The sequence below is a fragment of the Nanorana parkeri genome, unplaced genomic scaffold (assembly GCF_000935625.1).
Source record: "Nanorana parkeri isolate BGI_ZX_2015 unplaced genomic scaffold, ASM93562v1 scaffold514, whole genome shotgun sequence".
In the NCBI taxonomy this organism is placed as follows: domain Eukaryota; kingdom Metazoa; phylum Chordata; class Amphibia; order Anura; family Dicroglossidae; genus Nanorana; species Nanorana parkeri.
The window spans coordinates 464,745-490,590 of record NW_017306782.1 but is presented as its reverse complement, the minus strand read 5'-3'; the positions used below and the strand labels follow the sequence as shown (position 1 = coordinate 490,590).

Below are 25,846 nucleotides of genomic sequence, written 5' to 3'. Positions count from 1 at the left end.
GAGGGAGGGGGGGGCCGCACCGATCGTCGCTAAATACAAGCGATCCGCCGGTATCGCATGTATATTAACGGGCATCGCTGCCCGTTTTTAAATTGCGGCCATTTCCCGCTCGCGCGCGCAAGGGGGCGTGTCTGAGCGGACGTCTAGAGACGCCCGCTCAGATCTAGAGAGCTCCTGGCCGGCCGTTTTTTTACTACGGCCGGCCCGGAGGCAGTTAAGCAAACCATGTGACCACACATCTCAGACCCTCTTTACCTTTCTTGACTTAACCACTTGCTTTGGGTGGCCGTACATATACGGACGGCCGCTGAAGTGGTTATACTGCTGCTGCAGCTGTGTTCTTGGTATCACTGGAAACAGCAGGCAATTGCTGTTCAGGTACAAGAGAGCTGGCATCTATATAGCCACTGGATCGCTTGTACCGATCGACAGAATGTGCCCCCCTCCCTTGCCTGGGACTGGCTGATCTCCCCACATCGATCGGAGAGAGATCAGCAGGCTTCCAGGTGCTGATCTCTCCTCCAATCACTGGACCCGGAAGTGATGTGTATTACACAGGGACGTGCGGTCAGGGGAGGCAGGTGAGGCAGAGCCTCAGCTAGAATTATGGAGGAAAAAGCGGTCAGCTTCATGTCTGAAGTTGACAGCTTTTTCTCCATCGGCATATAACAGGTTACACAGCAGGGAAATCCTCCCCGCTGTGTAACCTGTTACTGAGCCTCAGCGGTGAGGAGCAAGGTAGGGACAGGGAGATTCCTCCCTGCCTCCTCCCTTCCTCCTTTACACTAGGTTGGGGGGAGGCGGGGCTTCGTCCGACAGGAGGCAGAGCTTTGGTCGGCGGGTCTTTGGTGGGGGCGGGGCTGGGAAATGCCTCACCCCGAGCAAGAGGTACTGCACGTCACTGGTATTAAATCACTTCCTGTGTCCCCGTTTACATTCTCTGGCTCTTAAAGCCAGGAGAAGAAGCTGGTGAAGAAGATCTCTGCTTCATCAGCTTCTTTGGGGTCCCTCGGTGATATTAGGGTTCTGAAAGGCCCCTGATGTCTCCATAAAGAGGATCTGTCACACCCTATTTGCTATTGCATAGGGGGCTTGTTAGCCCCCTATGTGATAGCGATAAAGTTGGTGTTAAAAAATTATAATTTTTAAGTAACATAAACAAAATGTAAAAAAATGCAAAAAAAGTCCCCCACGAGCATGCACATACATACTCAAACACGCGTTGATGCGCTTACATGCAAAAACGAAACATGTTACATATCGCCACGTCAGAGTGAGAGCAATAATTCTAGGGTATCAATCAATGTTAATACTAAACTGATGAGCAGTAAACGCTTTTAAAATGTCCCCTATAGGACATTTTGGATATTGTAGTTTTTTGCAGCTTCACGGGCGAACACAATTTTTAGGATTGACATGTTTGGTATCTATTTACCCGGCGTGACCCTATCTGTTATATTTGACCAAAATATTATATTCGGTCTCTGTGCATTACATTTTAGTGTATTTTATTCTAAAAATACAGGTTTGATAAACATTTGCGTAAACTAGCATTTTTTTATTCTACAGGGCCTCTGTTTTCAGAAAATGTATCATTGTTTGGGGGCTTGACGCTGTTTTCTAGCCAAAAATTCAGATTTGATCATGTGTGTGCAAATAGTAAGAAATTGCTCCGGACAGCAAGTGGTTAAAGGAGTTACATTTTAATAATCCCTTCAGAACACTCCATGTCCCCAATCTAATAAGCATATTAGCATACCCACAACTGGTACACAATCCATTCAAACTCCAGATACAGATTTTGATGCATGTGATAAGGCGATGATGGGAACCTTCCTTAACCGCTTGAAGTCCGGGGTGTTAGACCCCCTTCCTGGCCAGGCCATTTTTTAGTATTCAGCGCTGCGGTACTTTGACTGACATTTATTCCGTCATGCAACGCTGTACTAAAATGAATTTTATACAATTTTTTGGGGACAGATAGAGCTTTCTTTTGCTGGTATTTTACTTTTTACTATATTAAGGAAAAATTACTGAAAATTATGGGGGGAAAAAGTTTTTTTTACATGTTAGGAAACAATTATTCCCCAATTTTAGTAAAATATAAAAGACGGAGTCACGTCTGGTAAATAGACACCAAACATGTCAAGCTTTAAAATTGCGCTCACCTGCAAAAAACTACCATACCCAAAATTGACCATAGGCGACGCTTTAAAAGCTTTTACCACTCATTAGTTTAGTGTCATCAGTGATTGATGGCCCTAAAATTATTTTTCATGTGTGACTTTCATTTTTTTTTTCATCTTTAATCTTTTCTTCCTATTTTTTTCCCACTTAACGTTATTGTTATCACATGGGGGGGCTAAGAAACCCTCTATGTGATATCAAAGAGATGCGACAGGTCCTCTTTATGGAGACATCAGGGGTCTCCAAGACCCCTAATGTCACCCAGGGACCCCCAAAGAAGCTGATGAAGCAGATCTGATTCTGATTCATCAGCTTCTTTCCAGCTTTTGAAGCTGGAGAGTGACAAAAGAATGCGGAAGTGATGTAATATACATCACTTCCGCATTCTGACACCAGAGAGGGGACCGGAGGGAGATTGTGTACCGATCTCCCTCTGATCCTGTCACAGAGCCACCATGCTGGTCCTGGGCTCGCACCGGGCACAGCGGGAGGGGGGCCCACCAATCGGCACCTTATACAAGCAGTCCGCCGGCTTTATAGACAGCAGATCGCTTGTATGTAGACAGGCATCGCTGCCCGTTTTTAAATATGGGCAGTTTCCCGCGCGGCGGGCGGGGCCAACAGGACGTCTTTTGACGGCCTGTTACATCCAGGAAGCTCCCGGACGGCCGTTTAATGACAACGGACGGCCGCTTAATGACAACGGCCGGCCGGGGAGGCCGTTAAATTGTATGTCCAGGCAAAATTAGAATAAAAATATGCTGTACATCTCTGCAATACCTCCACATTTCTCTATACATCTTTAAAGAAATATAACTACTTATCTGCTAGAAATGCAGCTCCCAAGTCATGTTGTGAACGGACAACACGCAGCATTTTGTGGACTGAGTGGTGTCAGTCCTGCCCAACTTCCTTTTGCTAAACTACTCAGAAACAACTCCTTGAGGTAACAAAGGAAATGTGCACAAGATACAGGAAAGCTCTGAATTTCTTACATGATCAACATCTTTCTTTTACACTTATGGAACAGATATAACAAAATCCTTTGAATGGTGTACTTAATAGACAAAAAGGCAACAAATAAGAAGAGCAGTTCATTGTTAGGGTTTACATACACCAATATAGCAGTCTCTTAGCAGCATGCTTTAAGAAGTCGCTGTTATTCTGTATGGCAAGTTCTCATCATTACCCTGAAGAATTAACCAGGCTTTTTGAGTGGATTGGAGTGCAGGACTTGGCAAATTTTGAGCAGGCTGCTCAGCCCAAACAGGCAGTAGATAGCAGTGGAAGTATGAGGTGTGTGTCATAAGCTTTATTGCTGCTCAAGCCAGAGAAAGACATTTCTGAGCAGATAACATTTCTAACAATGCAGAAGCAGCATGGCAATGGGGTCAGAGCACATGACAAGAAAATGAGAAAGTTTAGGAGAATTCTTACCCGTGTATTGTCTTCAATCTCCATTGTGCCCTGAAGTTTCCCATTTACACTGAATACACAGAAAAGACCTCGTTCATAGTATACAATACAATGGCCTTCTCTTGAGGCCTGTATAATTTTTGGTCGGATGCAGTTCTCTGGAGCCTTTAGCGTTCTCAGAAGGTCTCCATTCATAGAATGTATCAGACATGGACCTTCTGAAACACGTAAGATAAAAGAAGAATCAGTACAATGGCATATTAATTCTATATACATTTTAACTGGAACATACATTTAGCAGCTTCATTACCTTTGGAGCCACTTATCACTAAGCCAAGCTCTGCACAAACTGTAGCACAAGTAATTTCACAGTCATGGCCAGTCAGGATTGCTCGAGGAGTAGCAAACTCATCTGTAAAAATAAAGGCAGAGGAATTAAGACATTAATGCATTAAAGCTGACTGCCTGCAACCAACACATGTTACAATGAGTGTTCTCTTTGGCAGTATTCCTTAAACTTTAATTTCAAAAATCCAGGTTAAAAAGAGTGACAATTGTAAGAGGTTAATTTCACTAGAAACAGACAAATAACCCTCTAAACTGAGATAATGTGGGACCTAAATGCCCACCATTCCACCTGCATATACTTACCTTCACTTGCTCCCCTTTGCTCAGTTCAGCATCCTGGACCGTAGAGCAATAAGCTACGAGTATAAAGGGGCATATGACACTCTCCCATTCCTCCAACAATGTAGTGCTTGGTACCTTAGAGGCACCATAGATGTCACGGGAGGGAAGGGTCCTTAGTGATGTGCAACTTGATGCCTAGGTTGGGGTTTCTCTCCACTCCTGCAGGTGAACAGAACACTAGAGGAGCATAGGAAGGGTAAGTATAAGCAGGGGACCACATTTTATCAGGCTTATCTCCCTTTATTTTTACCTAGTGATTCTGCAAATAGTACAATTCCAGACCCTCAGTCGTTATATTACTCACTCCACTGTATCTATAAAGGGAGCTATGGTTTCTGGTCCAGGCAACTCTGGACTAAAAACATGTCCTCATCTCCATTACATGGGGGTTTGGGCAATTTGTAGTTTACAGTAGAAAACTCTGAAAGAAGATAAGCTTCATTTCAGCTCATATGCCATTACAAGAGTACTGTTCTGTATTTGCTGAATATGTTCTCCTCGAAAGAAAAACAAATGCGGTCATCACATCTAAGGACTACTTAGCCACAATAAATTGAATTCTTGTTCTTGGTTTAGATACCCTTTAAAGGGAATCTACAGCAGATACGGCTAGCAACATCTACAAAAATAGGACATGCTGACAACACAACCGACTGATTAACATAGAAAGTGAGCAAAAGAATTGTTCTATATTAAGTAAGCAACAGGCACAAACTAAATTTAAGATATACCAGGGGCAGACTGACCATTCGTGCAGTCGGGCACGGACCGAGGGCCCGCGGCCATCAGGGGGCCACTCACCAACCATCCCCTCGCCGCCATCTCCTCCCCGCCTCATGCTCGCCGTTGCCAGACCTGCCCACCCGCATCCACACGCCGCACCTTCTCTCCGCCTCACGCTCGCCGCTGCCAGACCGCCTGCATCCACACGCCGCACCTCCTCCCCGCCTCATGCTCACTGCCCGCCCACATCCACGATCGGCGCGGGGAGAAGAAGAAGGAGCAGGCTTGGGGGGATGACAGCTGCCGACAGACCCGATCTCAGAAGCAAGTTGCTGGAAGACTGCTCAGGTAAGCCTGCACTTCCCCCCCCACATGGTGCTCTTTAATGTATTGCTGGGATAGTGGGATTTGTCATCCTCTATAGCTGATGGTACATTGTGCTGTATATTATACACAGCAATGCACCATCAGCTATAGAGGATGACAAATCCTAGCAATACATTATACACTGGGGGGAATTTATCAAAACTGGAGCAGACAAAATCTGGAGCTTCTCTCTTTAGTTTGTTCAGTTAAGGTTTGAAAATGACAGAGAGAAGCTGATTGGTTGCCATGCACAGCTGCTCCAGATTTTGTCTGCTCCAGTTTTGATAAATTCCCCTCAATGTATGCATAATGTATTGCTATATAACTGGAGGTATTCTGCATTGTGGTATAATGTATTGCTGGGATTTATAGTCCTCTATAGCTGGTGGTATTATTCTACATTGTTGTTGTGCTGAGATTTGTTGTCCCTCTACAGCTTGGAGTTAGTGGCAGAACTACCAGGGTCGTAGCAGTTGTACACACGCACAGCACTGACGAGGCATCCCTACACTACCAGTGTGCTTTAATTTTCCTCAACCGATAAATTTCTCTACCACGTCTATTCCAGGTGCGCATGTCATAAGGAAAGGGGGGTCATGAAAACAGCTGATTCGGACGATTCGGCCCCACTGGAAGTGATACAGTCGAGAAAATTTATAGGATCGAGAAAAATTATAGAACACTGACTTTGACACTGTCCGGCCCCTCCCATTAACCTCCCACACTACCGTTACATGGATGGCAAAAGTGGCAGGCAGGGGCGGGGGAAGAGGCAGAGCGGGAGGGGATCCAAGTTGCTTCACCATGGGCTTCTGGGTTGTACTTGCCCCTTTGCTAAAAGTTGCCAGTAAGCCCATGCTGTATTCCTCACCTACCGGGCACCAATAGCTGATTTAATTGTGGATGGCATCGGTGCCCGGCGGTTGCGGTATTCAGGATTGTGATCGACGTTGGACTACATGTCACAACCGCGGGGCGCAGATGCCATCCGCAATTAAATCAGCTCTCTGCTCCCAGCGGTTGCAACATGCAATGAAAATTATTAGTGCCCCCCCAGATTTGACTGTAGTATCTTATGTGCTCCCCATATATTGTTCCTAGAGTCTCCACTAAAGGAAAGACAGCTGTGTGCGCCATCTCTTTGCTGTTTTCGGCTGAGCCGCAGCCAAACTAGTAGATGCGGCTGTGTTAAAGTGGCAGGGGCAGTGTCCCCCGCATCCCGGGACCAACAGACACTACTGTCGCCGCTTTAACATAGCTGCAACCACCTGCTAAAGGAGAGCACGTGTGCTGGCATGGAAGGAGCTGCACATTAACGCGTGTGTGTGGATGACATCCCACAGGGATCACTGTGTGTGATGGCTGATCCCAGAGATGTCGCTGTGTATGTGTCATTCTAACTGCCCAATCTGCCGTGTATTGGTTCCGGCCCGAGTTCTGCCATGTATTGGTTCTGGTCTGAGGTCTGCCATGCATTCTGCCATTTAGCGCCCTTTCAAATTGCCTATATTGGTCTAGATTTTGAAATTCTCCCACCAGTTACCCGGCAATTCATCTCTTAGTGAATTGGCAGACTATTTGAAAAATAATGTGGAGAAAAAATTTCTGTGACACGAGAATGTCTATGCAGGTGGGGCGTGAGGGAGGGACTTGTATATGGGCGGAGCACAAGGGGGCCCCATAATCTTGTATTGCCCTGGGGCCCCATGTGTTGTCAGTCCGCCCCTGAGATGTACTATATATTTTCTTTGAAACTGTTGCATATTATGTACTGGTAAAATCGAATGCTCTCATTCTATGGTTTTTTAACTTAAAGGTAATCTATCAATCAAAATAGTTTTCTAGAGGAAGATGCCATTGTTTGACAAAGAAGCTGTATGCTGACTCCACGCAAGTTGCACCTGTTCAGCATCACTTTGAAGGAGCTGACAGCCTTGGAACTTGTATACAGAATGTTAGTCAGACAATGGCAGCTCCTATTATTCATATATTTAGCTAAATGACAGATTACCTTTTCTAAATGAAGAAAAGATTTAGGACAGGTTCACTTTATGATAGACACAACTAGGACAGCAGACTTGTTTTGTTTTTTTTACATAATGCCAACAGTACCCACTTGTAAAAAAAGGGCGAAAACTAAAGAGGGCTATACATAGGAGGAGACCCCACTTGATGGCATTTAAGAAAATAGGGGTGTAAAAAGTCATCTGAGAGATTGGAAATGTTAATTATGCTTGCATACGATCCCTGCTGATAAATCAGAAATTAATAAAAAGAAGTAAAACCAACCCTTTTTTCGACTATACTTCTCTTTGGGTCACGGGTAATTTACGAATGTAGTCCGGTGACAAAGTCAGCAGACAGCAGCCTAATGCCCACTATCTGCTGACAGAGCATCTTGGCTGCCTATGTGACAGCTGGCTCTGCCTCTCTAAAACCAGAATCAGCTGTGCCCGTCCCCTCCCCCGTCTGTGTCTTCAATGAGCGCTTGAGAAAAAGAGAGGGAAGAGGGGAATCCTTGCGGGGAGTTGTGATTGACAGTTACTGTTCTCTGTAGGTAGAAGGCCATAACCCGAGTGAACAGCAGTTACACAATCGCTCAGCTCTCTGTAAAGAGCCGTATTTTACTCTCCCCGCACTTCTTTAATAGAAATAAGCCACAAGTGTTAGAGCACGGTAAGCATTAATGCGGAACACATGACTAAAACACATGTACCAGGAAGATTTGCCTGCAGTGAATGTTTTGGTGATTAAGAGTTAACTGCTCATTTGTGTCTAGGTTACAAAAAAAGACACTCTGGATGCTCTGAGTTGGCTTCTTCTTAGACTGGTCCCTAGTACGTCTCTCCTCCTCCTCTGCAGTGGTCTAAAAAAAACATCAGTAAAACATCATGTCCATACACCGTCTATACACTATGCATAGAAGCGAGGACGCTGAGGAACATTCCATTGTGCTGCAGCGAGGGGGACAGGCTGGAGGGACCGCCATGATAACTGGCTGGCTCTGAGCTTTGGGTGAGTACATCTTTGTTATATTAACACCTAGAAACAAAGAAGCACCTAAACATTGCAGTGATGGGGTAGCTCCACTGCAAGGGGTAATAAAAAAAAAATCCTGGAGTTCTTCTTTAACAAAGTAGATGGCAACCTTGCCTTGGACCACGGGTACCTGGGTCTGTTATTGCCATAAGTACTATACTACCACAACCCAAAAACAAGGTTGATTGGCTTCTGAACAAATTTGCCTTCAGGCATGTATGTGTGTGCTCTTGTACACATAGTTATCAACATGGACAATGAGAGTAGCATTCAAACTATAAATGATATAATTTGTTCTGTGTGCTCTGTAATAAGCTGAATAATAAGTTTGACCTAAACAAATGTATGAAATACTGTTTAAGGATTTATCTAACAGACAATAATGAATTAAGTATGGTGTACTTCACTAAGCAAAATCATTACGTCTTCCCTAAAATCTTTCTTTGTAAGTGACCTACAAGGATTGGACTGAAACAGCCAAGCCATATATAAGGTTATATTCTTTCTTTCTCTGCTAATAACCTGAAATTTACTATCGCAGAAACTCCAAACTACAGATTATGTTTATGGCTGATTTTGTGTATATTGTATGCTGCGACACGTAAGGGGCTTGTGAGCCTTAAAGGGAGGGGAAAACACCACAATGAGGGTGAGGGGTAACAGCCACCACAGACAGACAGCTAAGAACTCCAATAATGTCTTGCACATGTTTTTTTCTTTTCATGTTGCAAAACCTGGAAGAGGAAGGAGGGAGGGAGACCATTTTTTTGAAATTATACTGTTGGCATGTGAGTAGTTTAAAAAGATCAAGAGGTTCTTTATCTTGACCACGCTACAAATGTGCGACAGTCTAATTGAAAGAGACATCTCTCTTTTGCACACAGAAACAACGCAGGATATCGACTTTAAAAAAAAAATGCTACTTTTGTTACCTGGTTGTCATTTGTTGCTAGAAAGGTCATAGAAGTCTTGAAAGCCTCACTGAGGCTCACGTGTATAATATATCACATTGTGAGTGAAGTGAGCATGGCAAAGAATAACCAATATAATAAATCATTACCATAAGCCACACATTTATACCGAGCTTGTGTCCATATATACATGTGATCACCAGAAAGCATCACATGAGCAAGCTAAAATGAAAAATAACTGCATCCTTTTACAAATACTGTATGTCTACCATTATTCACAAGCAATACTTCACACAGAGGGGAAAAGGGAGCAGATGTATAGAATGGAGCAGAAAAATACATCAACCAAATCTATGATAACATTTAAATATTACTAGTGGTAAACTAGTTTTCCAAATTTTTATTTTTTATGCAAGTTTGTTTACCACGTATGAGCAATTTTAATTTTTACATAAAGATCATTATTTGTTTTACCAAGTTTGATTTGACACACCATATAGTAGTAGAAGGGTATGGAATAGTTTAAACCACTGTTAGTGATTTTATTTATTTTCATCTGTGCCCCATTGGACAGATTACTCTTCACTTCTTGTTCTGATGACAAAATAGGAGAAGAGTCAAATGAAAGTCAATATAAAAGTTAGGAAAATCCCCTCATAGACAGTTGTCACTGTAACAAGTGTTCCCATTGAAATCATTCCCCTCTATTCCCCATTCTGGTGGCAACTGAGAGTTATCAATGTTTCCTCAAATTTTTTATTTTTTTAAATACAAGTTCTGTGCAGAATCCATTGCAAACTTAATGTTTGCCTTTTCATTCATGTTTTTGTATAGAGTAGGGAAGGGTTAGAACCGCTGTCAGGTTTTAATGCTACAGTATCTGTGTCCTTGTTGGGGAGATTCATTCTCTAGATTTGTCCTTTTGACTACTGTTACCAGGACTACAGGTAAGGATAAATCCACAAATGTTGAGATGCCACAAGAACTCGAATAAAGTAGATATCTTACATTGCAAGTGAATTAAAAAAACTTATGGAAAAGAAAAAGCATTTAAAATACTTGATTTCTGTGTTTAAGTTGGTGACAGGGTCTCTTTCACTTTGAATAAAAAATCAGAACCCATGCAGTGAAAGGAAACAGGGAGTCTAAAGGTGCCCATACACTGTACGATTATCGTACGAGAATCGCAAAGTGTATGGAAGGCGTGCGACCGTTTCTACTTTAAGATCGCAAGTTTTTTAAATTACTTTACAACCCTCGCAAGACTTTTGTACAGTGTATGGCCACCTTAAGGCTGGGCACACACCTTACAACCATCGCAAGACTTTTGTCTTGTGATGGTTGTAAGGTAATTAAAAAAACGTACGATTTGCCCATCTTGGACCGGTAGATCGTACTTGTGATCATCGCTAGCCCGCCCCGCTGAGGGGCGGGCTTCCGATGACCGCAACGCCGAACAGGCAGTGTGCGCTTGCACACCGGCCCGTGCAGCTTTTATCTTGCGAACATGCCACAAACCAGCCGAACATTGTACGATGGTCAGCTGGTTTTCAAACATGTTCCTAAGGTAAAAGTTGTGCGACCTTACAGTAGCAGAGGTCGCAGAGGGATTTCCCGCGATCATCGTAAGGTGTGTGGGCACTTTAAGAATGACAGCAATGAAATCTTTACAGTAACAAGATTACAACCTCGCCCAGCAGTAGTGATGACTCTACCTAGCTGTGGAAGCGATTACAGCACCATAGCACTGAGGGCTACAGGAACAAAGGTATAGTCTGGACAATACTAATTTGTTGACTAAATTATGCAATGAGCCATCATATGCTGGTACAGTCATGGTCCGGAATATTGGCACCCCTGCATTTGTGTCAGATAATGCACCAGTTTGCGCAGAAAATGGTTGCAATTACAAATTTTTAGGCATTCTCATGCTTATTTCTTTCCTTTGTATTGGTATGACACAAAAAAAGTAGAGAAAAAAAAAGCCAAATCTGACACATTCCACACAAAACTCCAAAAATGGACTGGACAGAACTATTGGCACCTTCTCCAAACTGCAGGAAATAATTGCATTCCATGTTTGTGATGTTCCTGTAATTAAATTCACCTGCATTAACTAATAGGTGCTGACAATGTAGAAATCACACCGGCAGCCTGTTAAAATAGTGAAAAGTTGACTTTCTGTTGTGTGTGTCTGTGTGCCACACGGAGCATGGAGAAGAGAAAGAGCAGCAAAGAATTGTCCAAGGATTTGAGAACAGAAATTGTGGAAAAGCATGGACAATCTCAAGGTTACCAGTCCATCTCCAGGGATCTTAATGTTCCTGTGTCCACTGTGTGCAACATTGTCAAGAAGTTTACAGCCCATGGCACTGTAGGGAAATACAGGGGTGCCAATATTCTGGGCCATGTATATGTAAATGCTATGAACCAAACTCTTTTTAATGCTCTAACCACAGTAATCAAAGCTTGGCTGTAAATGGTTGAAGAACATTGATGTTCTATGTTTATGTCATTAGACAAACCTAATTATGACAGCATGTGGCAACCTGGGACATTACAGATGTATAATACAGAATAAGCATACACCTTTTATAGTATTATGACATAAGCCCTAAAGCAGGCAAACCCCAGCCCTCCAGCTGTTGTGAAACTACAAACGCATCATACATCTGCTTCTGGAAGCCATGCCAGTGGCTTTTAGACTCTTACAATGCCTAATGGTATTTGTAGTTGCACCACAGTTGGAGTGCCAGAGTTGGTCTACCCCTACCCTAAAGGATGGTTAGATGCAGCAAACAGCAGTTGTAACATTTTAGGTACAAGAAATACATGAGAAGAATATTTTTATAAAACCATTTTTTTTTCATTATGGGAGTTCATTTTCTAGCTTGAAGTAACTTTAAAAAGAAGAACTACATTAACTCAAAGCAGAGTATGACATACTGCCACATTAAATAAATGTATGTGTTAGTTGTGCATCCAGTGTAAAAGAAACATTTTTGCCATTTCATATCAAAGCTTAGTGTTCGCTGCCAAAGCTGCACACCATAAAACATTATGTGCCACACTGAGCTAAAATAAAATAATACCTCTCACCATAAACACTCCAGCAGAATCAAGTCACATTAGGCACAGAACCGTGTAATTCAAGTTCTTAATTAAATGTGTATGTGACTTCATAAATTTCTCAGCAAGAATATTATTTATCCAGAAAAGACTGACGATATAAAATCCTGCGAGTGGAGGGACTGAGGGTAAAATAAAGCACTAAATTGTATGTCGGCACACAGCAGTGCTATACCCTAATTTACATCTCACAATACCCACCTACAAAGAGGACATACATATATTCACAGAAACTAAATATAAAAAATATATCGCACTCTTTTTTTTATAATTAGTGTCAGAGAAAATGTAATAGAAAATCCATACAGTTCTTACAGGGGATGCATGTTTACTATAGGCCTCCTAACCACAAGCCAGTCAATTGTAGAAACTAAATAGACTGAGGTGACGGCTCCAGATTTAGATAAGTGATACTGATCAAAGCAACACCAAGAGAAGGTAACAGAACTAAAGTTCTGCACAGGCAAATTAAGTGGCCACTCCACTAAAATTAATGCTTCAAGTTAATTGTCACTACAAAATATAGCACAGATTGGCATACCTTCAGAATCAAACTTTAGATCAACTGTGCTGCCGCCAGGAAACTCCCTGGGGGTCCCCACCTTTGCCAAATCATCAACATAGATGCATATAAAGAGACAGGTCCTGGGTTCATCCCTCTGAATCAAAGCTGTTTATTATTCATCCAAATAATTGTGAGATTTCAGTCAAATCCTGGATGCGTTTTGCACTGAAGGATGATTACGCATCAGGACTTAATTCCACGTTGGAGCTCAATCAACCCCCCGCCCCCATCGAACAATGCAATGCAGCGGCCTTAATGAACAAGTGGTAAATATATGGCAATGTGTGAAGTAGTTGTGTGTGTGGGTGGAAGGTGAAATGGTCATGCTTGAGCTCTGAATTCTGATCAAGGATTGCAGACACAGGGGCACCCAAGGTGCAGCTACAATATTTTGTGGCAGGTGACCACAATAACCTAGATATGACAATTTTCCCATCTTTTTTAGTGTCAGGTCCACTTTAAATCAGCAGTTAATGTGCAGCTTGGCAAAATAACATGCAAGGCCAATTCGATTTCGCCTTAATGAGCTTTGTGAAAGAGACACTAGTCTAGTTCTATAAATATTTGTTAATTTTTCAGACAGTAATCCAAATTTCACACATTTTACATAGCTGACAATCGACATTAAAACAAAACATTACATTAATCTCTTGTAACCTCTATATTATACATGTTATCCATAACCCAATCTATATCTGCACAGGGCCAACCTTTCCAGTTTCACCCTTTAAAGTATATAATAAGTATTAATAATAAATTAACTTTTATTATTAACTACCTGTTAATTTTTTTTTTATTAGTGTTTCTATTTCTTTACCGATCAAACCCTTCGACTTGAACAGTGATTTGGTGCCTATCATAAATCAATACTCTGTGGGCCAAATATTCTGTGCACCACCAATAGTTTATCAAAGTGAGAAGTGAATCACCTTTTGTTGATCATGGTGTGATAGTGTGAGACACTCTGTCTATATATCGATATACCTTTTTAGTCTTTATCTGCTTCTGCTTATATTCTTTAACTATGTTTGTAATTAGATTTTGTAACAGTTTCTACTGGACAATGGATACGGATTGGTAGCATATTTTTATTACTTTGCATTAAACATAATTTGTATGCTCAATATAATTCTCTGTAGAATAATATGTATGAAATGCATTTGAATGCCAAGTCATATGTACATTTCTGAGAATATCCAGTGGTGCAACTTTATCTCTCTGGCATAAGCAAATGACTATTCCAAATAAATATAAATGTAAGAATATATGTTACGATAGTCAAAAGTGTGCCCAAGCCACAAATTAAGATTAGGTCTGCACTAGAACCTTTATTTATGGCAACCATCACCAAAATGCAGCTGATAGCACAAGACTTAGCACCTCAATGCTTATGGAGTTTAAAGTATATCTAAAGCTAAAACCATTTTGCTGTAGTCTTGGATAGAGTAGAGAATGCTTCAGTCAGGTTGATATTTGCTGTGTTCCTGCTGGGGAAACTACCTCTCTCTATCTATTGTCCAGGTGACCATTATCACAGAGACAGCTGTCACCAAATAGGAAGTAAAGTGAAATCTTCTTATGGAGAACCTGCTCCTCACTTTGGAGAGATTTCCTTTCACTTTCTGTTAAATTGTTGGCAAACAATTACCAGTTTGTAGAAGATAATTTTGGTACTTATTTATACGTTTATTGCTGACATAAGTTATGTGTTGTAACTAGGGATGCACCGATATTATCGGCCGCCGAAACATATCGGCCGAAAATGGCACTTTTGGCAAAATGGGGTCTGTTTAGACCCCTAATATTTCCCCGAAGACCCTAAAAGTAAAGTAAAAAATAAAATATTTAATAAAAATACATAAAAATAAAATAAAGTTTATAAAAAAATAAATTAAATATTTGTAATTATTTGAAAAAGTTAAAATACAAATTTTTCTGTTTCAGTCTGATTTTTTTTATATTTCGTTTTGGTTTTCGATTTTTAAATTTTCATTTTGGTGCACCTCTAGTTGTAACCCATACACTTTCATTAGAATTCAGCTGCATATCAATGTAGCATAGAACGTCAAATAATATGTTGGCTGCCATTGCTAACCTTACAAAATTGTTGGGAGCATTATTTTCAAGTCTTGCATGATCTCCTAAGTCCTTCTTACAAAGCTCTTGCAAAATTGGACCTTACAAATGATTTAACCACCTGCTATCCGGCCGTAATTAAATGGCCGGACAGCGGCTTCTTGAATGCGAGTGGGCGTTTTTAAACGTCCCATCCCGCCGCGCTCGTGCCCGCTGCTAGGCGGCGGGCACGAGCGGGAAATCAGCCTGGAATGTAAACAGCCAGAGATGGCTATTTACATACAAGCATTCGTAGGGACGCCCGATAGCTTGTAATATGGTTGCGGGTGTGCGGCCCCCCTCCGTTGCAGTTCCTGCTGGCGATCCCGAGCTCCGCTGTGCCCGGTGCGAGCCCGGAACCAGCACAGCAGCTCTGCGGCCGCAGATCAAATGGAGCTCAGTACACGAGCTCCGTTTGATCTCCTCTTTGGAATGCAGGAAGTGATGTGTATTACATCACTTCCGCATTCCTCTGTCACTCTCCGGTACAGAAACCGGAGAGAAGCTGGTGAAGCAGTTGTTTGCTTCATCAACTTCTCTGGGGGTCCCTAGGTGACATTTAGGGTTCTTAAAGACCCCTGATGTCTCCATAAAGAGGACCTGACACTGAAAATTGGCCATCACAAAGGGGGCTTGTTAGTCCCCTATGTAATAGCAATAAAGCTAAGTGAAAAAAAAGGTTTAAAAGAATTAGTTAAAAAAATATATAAAAAAATTAAAAGTCACATATAAAAGGTAATAAATGAAAAAAAACATTTTTGTTAAGTCCCCCACATACACATGTAAACATGCGTCGAGTGCGCCTACGTGCGGAAACGACGATTGCATCCATTACGCCGCACATGGAGAGCAATAATTTTAGGGCCATCAATCACGGATAACACTAAACTGATGAGCGGTAAAAGCTTTTAAAGCGTCACCTATTGCCAATTTTGGGTATGGTCGTTTTTGCGAGTTCGCGGGCAATTTTAAAGCTTGACATGTTTGGTGTCTATTTACCCGATGTGACCCCGTCTTTTATATTTTGCCAAAAAGTTGGGTAATATAATTGTTTTATAACATAACGTAGGGAAAACGTTTTTTTTTCTTCTAAATTTTCGGTACTTTTTTCATTATATAGTAAAAAATAAAAACCCCAGTTGTGATTAAATACCACCAAAAGAAAGCTCCATCGGTCCCCAAAAAAACGGTATAAAATTCATTTCAGTACAGTGTTGCATGACGGAATAAATGTCAGTCAAAGTACCACTGAAAAATGGCCTGGACAGGAAGGGGGTGCAAACAGGTCAGCAAGTGGTTAAAGAGTTAAATTCAATTACAGCGAGGCATTCTAAAAGCAAACAGCTTTTGTTGTGTTCTCACTTCAGAAACATCACAACATTTTGTGACACCAATGTTATGGGCACACCCTGTAGCCCTTTTGTTACAACTTGGTAATGTACAGACTAAATTTAGCAGCACTAGTATTTGTCATTTAAAGGAGAACTATGAGGTGAGTGATTTTCACAGGTCTTGCATGAAACTGTCACTCGTCGGCTCAGTAGATTGGGAAGTGAGCGAACACATACCGGCGCTCGCTCACTTCTCGATCCTCTGCCGGTAGAGAGTCGTGACAGGGGAGGGACTGGATTCCCCCTCCCCTGTCCGATCTTCCAGCGCTGACTGATGGAACGGACGGGGGAGGGGGCGGATACAGCTGGCTCTGCCTCTAGATAGGCAGAGCCAGCTGTCACTCAAGCAGCTGGGCAGATCCAGACATAGTTGTCGCGATCCGTTCCGGCTGCGGCATCTCAGTATAACGCAAGCTGTAGCTCGCGGTATACTGAGCTTTGGGTGACGGGAGGAGGCTAGTTTGTGTCCTCCCGTTACCCTTAGGAGAACTATGGGGGAAAGCCCTAACCCCACAGGTCTCCTTTAACTTGGTAAAAAATTTACAACATGCCTGAGTAAATAATTTAACCTTTTAAAAAAAAAATAAGGCTTTTATTTGGTACAGTGTTTGAATGAATGCCTTGCTCAGCTTTCTTATTATAGGCTGAAAAATTGACAAAAATAATGAAAATGTTATTCATTGTTTAAGAAATAAAAACAGTTATTAAAAAACACTGTACTTAGTTATTTTTCTCTGTGTTCTGTGAGTGCAGAGAAAGAATCACATTGTCACTGATAGTTAACAGCTGTTTACATATAAAGCCATGTGATATGAATGTCATAGTTAACAAAGGAATCACATGATTAGAAACCACACTGCTTGGTTCCAGATCATTAGTAGACATCAGGAGCTGTCAGTGACAGCAGGATCTCACAGTTCAGAGCACACAAAGCCACCTAGCTGTAATGTATAAAACATTAATATACAAATTACTGGCTTCATTGAAAATAATCTATGTCAAAGAAACATGAATTTACTAACACAAACTTAATACATTAAATGTATAATTTCAAAACCCTCTTTAAGCAAAAATGGAACATAAATTTGTATGCTTTATTTATATGTTTTTGCTTCAATATCCCATCATTGTCTAATCAAAGATGGGTGCATGACTTTGTTGCAGCAACAGTATTACACTGTCTCTCACAATGGTTTCCAAAGTAATCTGGTTTTTCCTTTTTTTTTTGTGTGTGTGGATTCTTCTACCTTCCTGTCCAGGAAACAGGAAGATAAATTACGTCCAAACAAAAACATATTTTCAAGCCGTTTATAATAAGAAAGATTTAGAACCTCAGTCAGAAATTTACTGCCGTCTGTGTCCCCATCAGGACGATTTCTCTGCACTTCCTGTCCAGGTGACAGATGTCAGAAAAAACAGAAGTAGAAATCCCTTTGGATACAAAAACAGAATTTTAAACCTTAAAGGAGTAATACCCTATGTTCTAAAGAATAATAATAAAAAAGTTTGACCAGAGGTGGGCTTTAAATAAACCAAACCATTTCAATTTAGTTTTGGAAGGAAATGGAAGGAAATTACACACTATACTAGTTACACGTGTTAAGATGTTTTGAGAAGAAAGGCTATGAAACTGTTTCGTCTAAGCATTACCCTGAAAATGTACCATTTATCTTGATTTACTCATGAAAAAGAATTACTTTACCTATTTAACACTAAACAATTAACATGCCAAGTTTGACAGGAAACATACAAACTTTGCAGCTAATAAGAAAGCCAGTTCTGATTAGCTGATTTTATTAACTAGCAAGATATTTATAAGACATTGTAGTATGTGACATAATAGTAATATCGGATATCCTCCAACTGCATCTATGAGGTTTAAAATCACTTTAAAAGATTCAAAAGTCTACATAAAAAGGGTCACATGTCTCATGGTTGATGAGATGGGTTCCTTAGCGGAAAATATCTTTTTAAGAGCTGATTGTAAAGCTGAACAGATCTCTTTAAAAGATTTGGAGCTGCTGTGACTGCACAACATTGTCATGGTTCTCGGCAACATTTTATCTTCTTGCTGGATAAGGGGCACCACTTAAAATCTTTCTAAACTGTGTTAGGAAAGCCCAGTGACATCAAAGCTTTAGTAAAGCTTTGTCCCTTAAAAGGGTTTACGAGCAGTGCTGCAAATCCCAAGATGGGGCTGAAAGCACTGTTCTCTGCATCTTAAAGGAAATATTCAAGAGATGAACAAGTCTGAAGAGCTAACAGATCTTAAAATCTTCTGAAATACCATATAGTTCTATGTATATTACAAATCATTCAATAAAAATGGGCATATTTGTCAGTTTCTTTCATGATTTTCACACTGACTTAACAAACCTCTGGCACAAAGTTAACCCCAACTTCTGCTTTCTTATGATAATGGAGAAAAGGGCAAAAATAAAAAACCATCATAATTGTACAAAGTAACTATTGTACTCACAGTATCTGCTCTCTGTTTTTAGATATATTTGGAAGTGATTTCAGAAATTACTGTGGCCCTTAAGCAGGAAGATACAACTATTGTTTTTTTTAAAAATCTTCCTATTTATATTTCCTATTTTATATTTAAGCCCCCCCTATTTAAATATATATGTATATATATGTTTGCCAAGTTCTACCATTCTTCTTCATGACCCAGCACTATCCAGTGCTTCCCCCTTGCTCGCTCTAGTGCCACCAGTCCTCTTTGGACAGAATGACACTCTGAACACTGCAAATAAAAAGGTATGAATAGAGTTTCTTTTAGAAATAAAAAAAAGAACTGGGAGAGGTAGGAAGTGGGGAGGTGGCAGGGAAATTGCTGGAGCTTTAAGCCATTCCTGATGGGGTTCAGACAAAATTAAACACATTCCATATGGCCATGAGCTCTCTCCCATCAAATATTTTTTTTCTGTCAATACATTTAGTGTAGTAAATGTATACAGTATAATAATTTTTATATAATGATTATATTTTGAGCAATGTGACTAGAACATTTAACTCTTTTTGTGGTCACTTCACATTGGGCCCATAAGCAGGATCCTGAAGACTCCAGTGGTGACATATCGATATCAAACTAACACCCGGGTAGGTTGGAGGAAGGGGGTGGGAACAAAAGCACACATAATCTGATATTATGCAAGTTTACCTGTATTCAATTCTAAAATGATGTCCAATGTTTTGTATCCAAACAGCAGCAATATATAACAGTGTGACATTTTAGAGAAAAGCTGCTCCCCTCAACCTACAAAAGGCAATGGTTAGATAATTCTGTAAATGTTAAATGGACAACCTGAATTCTTATATTTTGTTTAAAAAAACCGATGTCAAATAAAAAATCCTCCTATAATTTGATGCTTATTTTAAGCAATTAGTACTGACAATATTGGAAACAAATGGGCAAAAACAAGCATTAAAGTAAGCCTTGTCCACTCAAAGCAATGTAACAGAAAGGGAAAAGGGGGCACATACTTATCATCCTTGCATTCCTCCACTGCCCTGTTCACCCCATGCAAAATATCTGTTAAGGTGTCCATACACCTTGCAATTATCTGCAGATTTTCTGTGGTCAGATGGAAAAAGTGCAACAGATTGGCCCCGGTGGAGATTACTCCATCCACACAGTGAAGTGTAGATGGAGGAATCTGTTGCACCTTTTCCATCTGACCATAGAAAATCTGCAGATAATTGTAAGGTGTATGGCCAGCTTGAGTTCCAACTGAACACTGGGTCAGAGCTTATACAGGACTAGGAAACCTCCCCTCTGCCCCATGTGACAGTGTTTAAGCCTGTTGATTGACAGCTGTATTCAAGCAAGAGAGAAAGACCCATGATCCTCAACACCCATAAGTATGGGGGTTTTGTCCCATGGCAAAGAGAGTGCTGAGGGAGTGATTGAAGAGGGAGTGATTGAAAAGTATGTGCTCCTTACCCTGCCTGCTCTTAAGTGCACCTATTACTTTGTTCTGAGGGTCATATAAAGGAGCCCCCAGCAAACAATTATCTTTAAGGCTTTAATGATTAGTAAATGAAAAATAAGTTTCTACTGGTTATTACATCCAAGTCTGAACATCATAATTCATCCCTGTACAATCTGATTAAATAAGCCTGTATACTGCATCACAGATGAGAATGGTCACTCAAGATTTTACATATTGCAATGTATTCATGAAAGCACAGTGGCTTCTAAAATATAAAGAATATGTGGCTTTACCAGTCAGATGGTTCTACAGTACATGTGCTATTATTATTATTATATACAGGATTTATAGAGCGCCAACAGTTTGCTCAGCGCTTTACAATATAAGGAAGACATCACAATACAATTCAAGACAAAATGGTAAAAAGGGCCCTGCCCGTGAGGGCTTACAATCTAAAAGAGTTTATATTTTTCGTATGCCAACCAGATCGAAATACACAACATGATCAACATGTTGGATACTAAATGTGTAAAACTTGGCAAGAACCTACAGATATGAGAGAAGCAAAAAAACCTAACGCTTTCATTACAAAACAGGCCATAATTGTGTATATTGCAGATACAGCCTCCTTCCTATGTTTACTTGACTTTGGATTTAGTTGCTCTTTAACTGTAATAGCTGTGCAGGTGTGGAATATCACCAGCAATAAAGCAAATTTACCTTAAATTGACATACACCTTAGTTCAACCTTTGCTTTACATTTCATATAGAAGATAAAGGGGCTGCTTTATGCTTACAAACACAGACCTTTCACACATAGAAGTTTATTTCTTTTCTATCCAAGCTTTAAATCTACTTCGTTAAAAATGAAAGAGAAAAAAAGCATGCAAAAAAAAGTCACAACTTTGAAAAAAAGCCTCAGGTAGGATTTAAACTGGTCCATTTTTTTTTTTTAAAGGAAAAGAAGTACTTGTGAGGAATGCTTGGGCATTTTCATAAAATAAATCTAAAGTGGCATTTTTATGGACTGAGAGCATATCTTTGCAGTAATGACATCAAACCCATGATCTATATCCCTGTAATGTGAATAATTACAGCAAAAATTCTGTTTCCTGAATTAAAAAAAAAAGAAGTATTCACAGAAAGTCCAGCGATTTCTGTTGGAGTTACTTTTAGAAAGAAGACATTGTGCTAGAAAAGATTTTTTTTACTTCCTTAAAACAGTTTATTTTATATTACCTAAACCTCTGGCTAAAGTAAGGATTCATACTGCAAAACAATTCTAGAAAAAATATTGTATTTTTTTTAGCTTGCACAGATGATAAAACATTTTATTTTGCACTATAAAATTTTAACAGCAAATTATGCCAAACAATGTAAAACACAATATACAAATATGTCAAATACACAGCCACACAGAATTTTGTTTTCTATCTTGCTTTTAATTATTTTGCTTCAACTGTGTAGCACATGCATTGCCTGTTTCTTAAGTTTGCAAGGCCCAATCACAGAACAAGAAATAATCTTGTTTGTGGAAAACACGAATAAAAAAAATGTTCCACAACATTTAATATATTTAAAACATTAAATAGAATGTAGGAAAAAAATTGTATTTAAGCCCCTAAAGAGGGAAATTCCCGAGTTTATAGTACATCTTATTCATGGCAAATGGATTGAATGAGCAATTTGGGCTTATATTGTAAAGCGCTGCGCAAACTGTTGGCGCTATATTAATCCTGTATAATAATAATAGTGGTTTTAAATCAAGTTAATGCTGTTGTAAAGCTGATACATCACCAGTGTAAATAATTAAAATGATATTATTTGTGTGCACTTCTTAATTGCGTCATGCATGTTCTGGGGGTGGAGGCACACTGTACGGCTGTCCATAGAAGTCACCTTAGTCTGTTGATTTTGTTTTTTTTACAACTTTCAAACCAAAATAAAGTTAATTCTTATTAAGGTTAATAGGTCTGTTCACATGTGCGCATTGTCTATTCTAAACAAAGCTACATGTAGTGGATGTGGAAATGAGGCAGCTATCCCATTTTGAAATACTGGCACATTTGTGGTACACAAAATGTCATATGCTCCACTAAGGAAATGTATGTATACAAAAAAAAGATTTATAATATAGACTCAAAGTGGTTTACACTGCCACAGCCTGCGCAGTGAATCTGCAGAGGAGAGCAATAAGTGTACAGGTGGGTGGTTTAAAAGCTGTAGCAGATTAGAATTCTTTCTTGTTTTTTTAACTTGACCCAGGGCCTCCTCTGAAACAAAACAAATGTGAGACAATGCAGCTCAGCGCATCTAAAACAGAAATACACGGATGGGAATAAGTCCTTTTGGTAACTGCCAGATTTCCCTGGAACAATCCTAAAAAAGGTTCAACCAAATCACATTGATTTTATCATCCAGAAATGTCTTTTAGTAGTTATTCATTACTTATGTATTCAAATATAGTAAAATATATTAAGAACTGGCTGTTTTTTCATTCAGGGGAACATATGTCACTAAATCAATGACATGATGTCCAATGGGGACAGAGAACAGTCTCATGTAGTGGATGTCACTGTAACTAGATCCTCAGCTTGTATTTATTTAGTAGTGGTCCTGAGTGAAAAATAAAGTAACTTTCTTGAATGGGTAAGAAATTGATATTCTGAGTTGCAATTTTTGCGTTTTACAAAACTTTAAAGCAAACATACAGTATATTTTTGTACAAATAATGACCAGAGCTTGCCTGGTCATTCTGGCCTGCTTTATTCCAGCGCTATGCTTTCCTGTTGGCTAGTGGGACCTCCAAAGACCTTTTAAGGCCAATAATGAGGTGGTGAGAGCACAAGGAGAAGGGCCAGAGTATGACTCTGAAAGCTCTAGTTGTAGTTAGCATAAAGACTTTGGCACTACCAGGGCTGGATTTCCCACAAGGCCAACTGAGGCCCGGCCTTGGGGCACAGGGAGTAGAGGGGCAACAGGGGTGTGGAATTCCTATCTCCCGACATCCAGGACATGCAGTTCCGGGGGCCGGGTGTGTAGTTGTTTTCTACATTTAGCCCTGCTTTGGGCAAGCAAAATGTCGCCGAGATCACTTGTATGCAGCCGGCATACAGGAGGGCGCATTGAGGAACCTGGCATTGGGGCAGCAGAGAGAGGAAATCCGTCCCTGGGCACTACTATTACAGTGCTCTGGAAATTCTCTAAACATATGTGTGCAGGCATCCATGCTACGCTACAGGAGCTAGTACAAGTATATTGGACAAAACAAGAGGTACACTTTAAATTGAATCCAAAATTACATATAAATTCATTACTGCATTTGGAAACAGTACATGTTAGCTGGAATATATTCTACTAGCATTTTTTACTGAACAGCTTATAGTTTGCACTGCTTAAGTGCCCTTTCCATTTCTGTGAGGTTGCATTTTGTTTCCAATGGGAACACAAACAGCATATTTTAGTACAGTAGTAAGCTTTAGGACCTTAATAATGTTTTTCTTTTTGCTGCCTGTATACCAACCAAGGAAATGTTTCTTCACTTCCTAGGAGGTCAGCAGGAGGAAAAGTTCTCCAGTGAAGAGTAATAAACACCTGACAAATATCCAGAAAAGTTTTGGCTGAAGCTCCACCTTAAAGTGACATTAAAGTTACAAATCTTTTTCTCCCCCACCATGCTGCTTTAAGGACTTACCTGAAATGATGCCTCTTGATCCAATCATCTTCCTTCCATCTTCTTCCTTCCACTTGTATTCGGCAATCCATCCAGCGCTGGTGCCTGTCTCTGATCCAGCGCAGACTCCTCATGTCCCAAGGTGTCTGTCCGACGTGCACGCTTCAGGCTGCGTGCATTGACTTACACGGAGTCTCTCCTCTTCTCTCAGCCAAAGATCTCTAGTGCGCATGCGCCCACCCCATCATCCTTCACAGCTGCTCAAGAAGCTCCAGACGGGAGCGAGCGGCGGTGACGGAGGTAAGTGATTACCTTGTTGGTAACTTTTTTCTATGTTTTTGCATATATCTACTGCTTGCAAGCAGTGGATATATGCAAAAAATAAACCAAGAGTTTAATTATACTTTAACTACATCAGTGAAATTAGATGACAGAAAAAGCATTGCATCAAAACCTACTACTAGAAAAAAAAAGGGACTGTTTCTTAAGACATCACTTTGTATTTCCATGGCCCAATTACATAAACCCTTTAAATAAATGAAGTTACACATGTTATTTACACTTGCTCTTAGGACTCATCTTACTAGACTAAGTGTAAATTCTAACACTAATTGCAGGCACATCACACTTCCTATTTATGTATGATATTTCTCCTCAAATACACTTGGACTGCATCAAAGTCTGTATACACAAATGGTTGGTTTAAATTACAGAACTGCAGTTCCCAGGCATAAATCACCCTTTCCTCTGTTTACGGACATAGCCCCAGGCTTGTATGGTATATTCATTTTTCTCAGCAACTAAGCAAGGTAAATAATTGTGCTGCATTCAAGTACGGCTGTTTCTTACAGCATATGGCATGCATTAACTCGGCTCACAAAAAACATTCACATATATAAATTTAAAAAACAAACACAAATGGCTGCAGATTTTAAATATAGGATTCATTTTCAGCCAAGATATTGCAACCAATAAATAGAAAAATTTAATAAAAATGAAAGTATCAGCCATATTTGGGGGAAAGTCCGTGCATACAGCTCTTTCATATTTGGAAAGTATGAAAGAGACATACATTCAGCAATACATTGGTTTAGGTATATAGTAATAAAGCAGTAAATAGTCTAGTTTTCTGTCCCTCTGACTGAGAGAGATTTAAACACAAGTATTCTTTCTATTAATCTGTCAGCACAGGGCAGAAATATACTGAGCTACTAAATGCTGGTTAATTAGGCCAGAATATCACAACTGATAAATTACCCTACAGGCTATTTGACCACCTGTTCTGGAGCTCATTACTATAAATTACAGCACACTTGAAACATAACTCAAAAATACATTAACAAAAACAAAATTACTTTTTTCCAGAAAATAACGAATGTGATATTCGGCAAAGATGCTTACATTGTTCAGCTGTAGAAGCGATTCTCTTTTCCAGAAATAGATTTCAGGTATTACTCACTATTTCCAATTTTTTTTATTGTTAAATACTTATTCTCATACACCAACCCCTGCATTAACCCCTACATAAGTGCCTGTGTAATTGAATTCTCTCTAACTTACTAATTGTGTGTGTGTTATGGCAAGGCTGGTGCTTTGGAACAGCGCTCTTTGCACAGTAAGCATTCTGTAAAACAGCATTTCACTGTAGTGCATGTACCAGTTACCACATACAAAATCCTTAGGTTACCAGTGCACTGCCAATG

The 25,846-nt window shown here is 40.2% G+C and overlaps 1 protein-coding gene across 1 annotated transcript in view; it reads right to left on the bottom strand.

Moving 5' to 3' along the window:
* LOC108790936 (lipopolysaccharide-responsive and beige-like anchor protein) overlaps nt 1–25,846 on the bottom strand; it is a 493,639-nt gene that overhangs the window by 12,068 nt on the left and 455,725 nt on the right. The window contains exons 53-54 of the mRNA XM_018561299.1: nt 3,914–4,010; nt 3,625–3,821 (exon numbers count right to left, since the gene is read on the bottom strand). Coding sequence (XP_018416801.1) covers nt 3,625–3,821; nt 3,914–4,010 — 294 coding nt within the window. The remainder of the gene's footprint in view (nt 1–3,624; nt 3,822–3,913; nt 4,011–25,846) is intronic.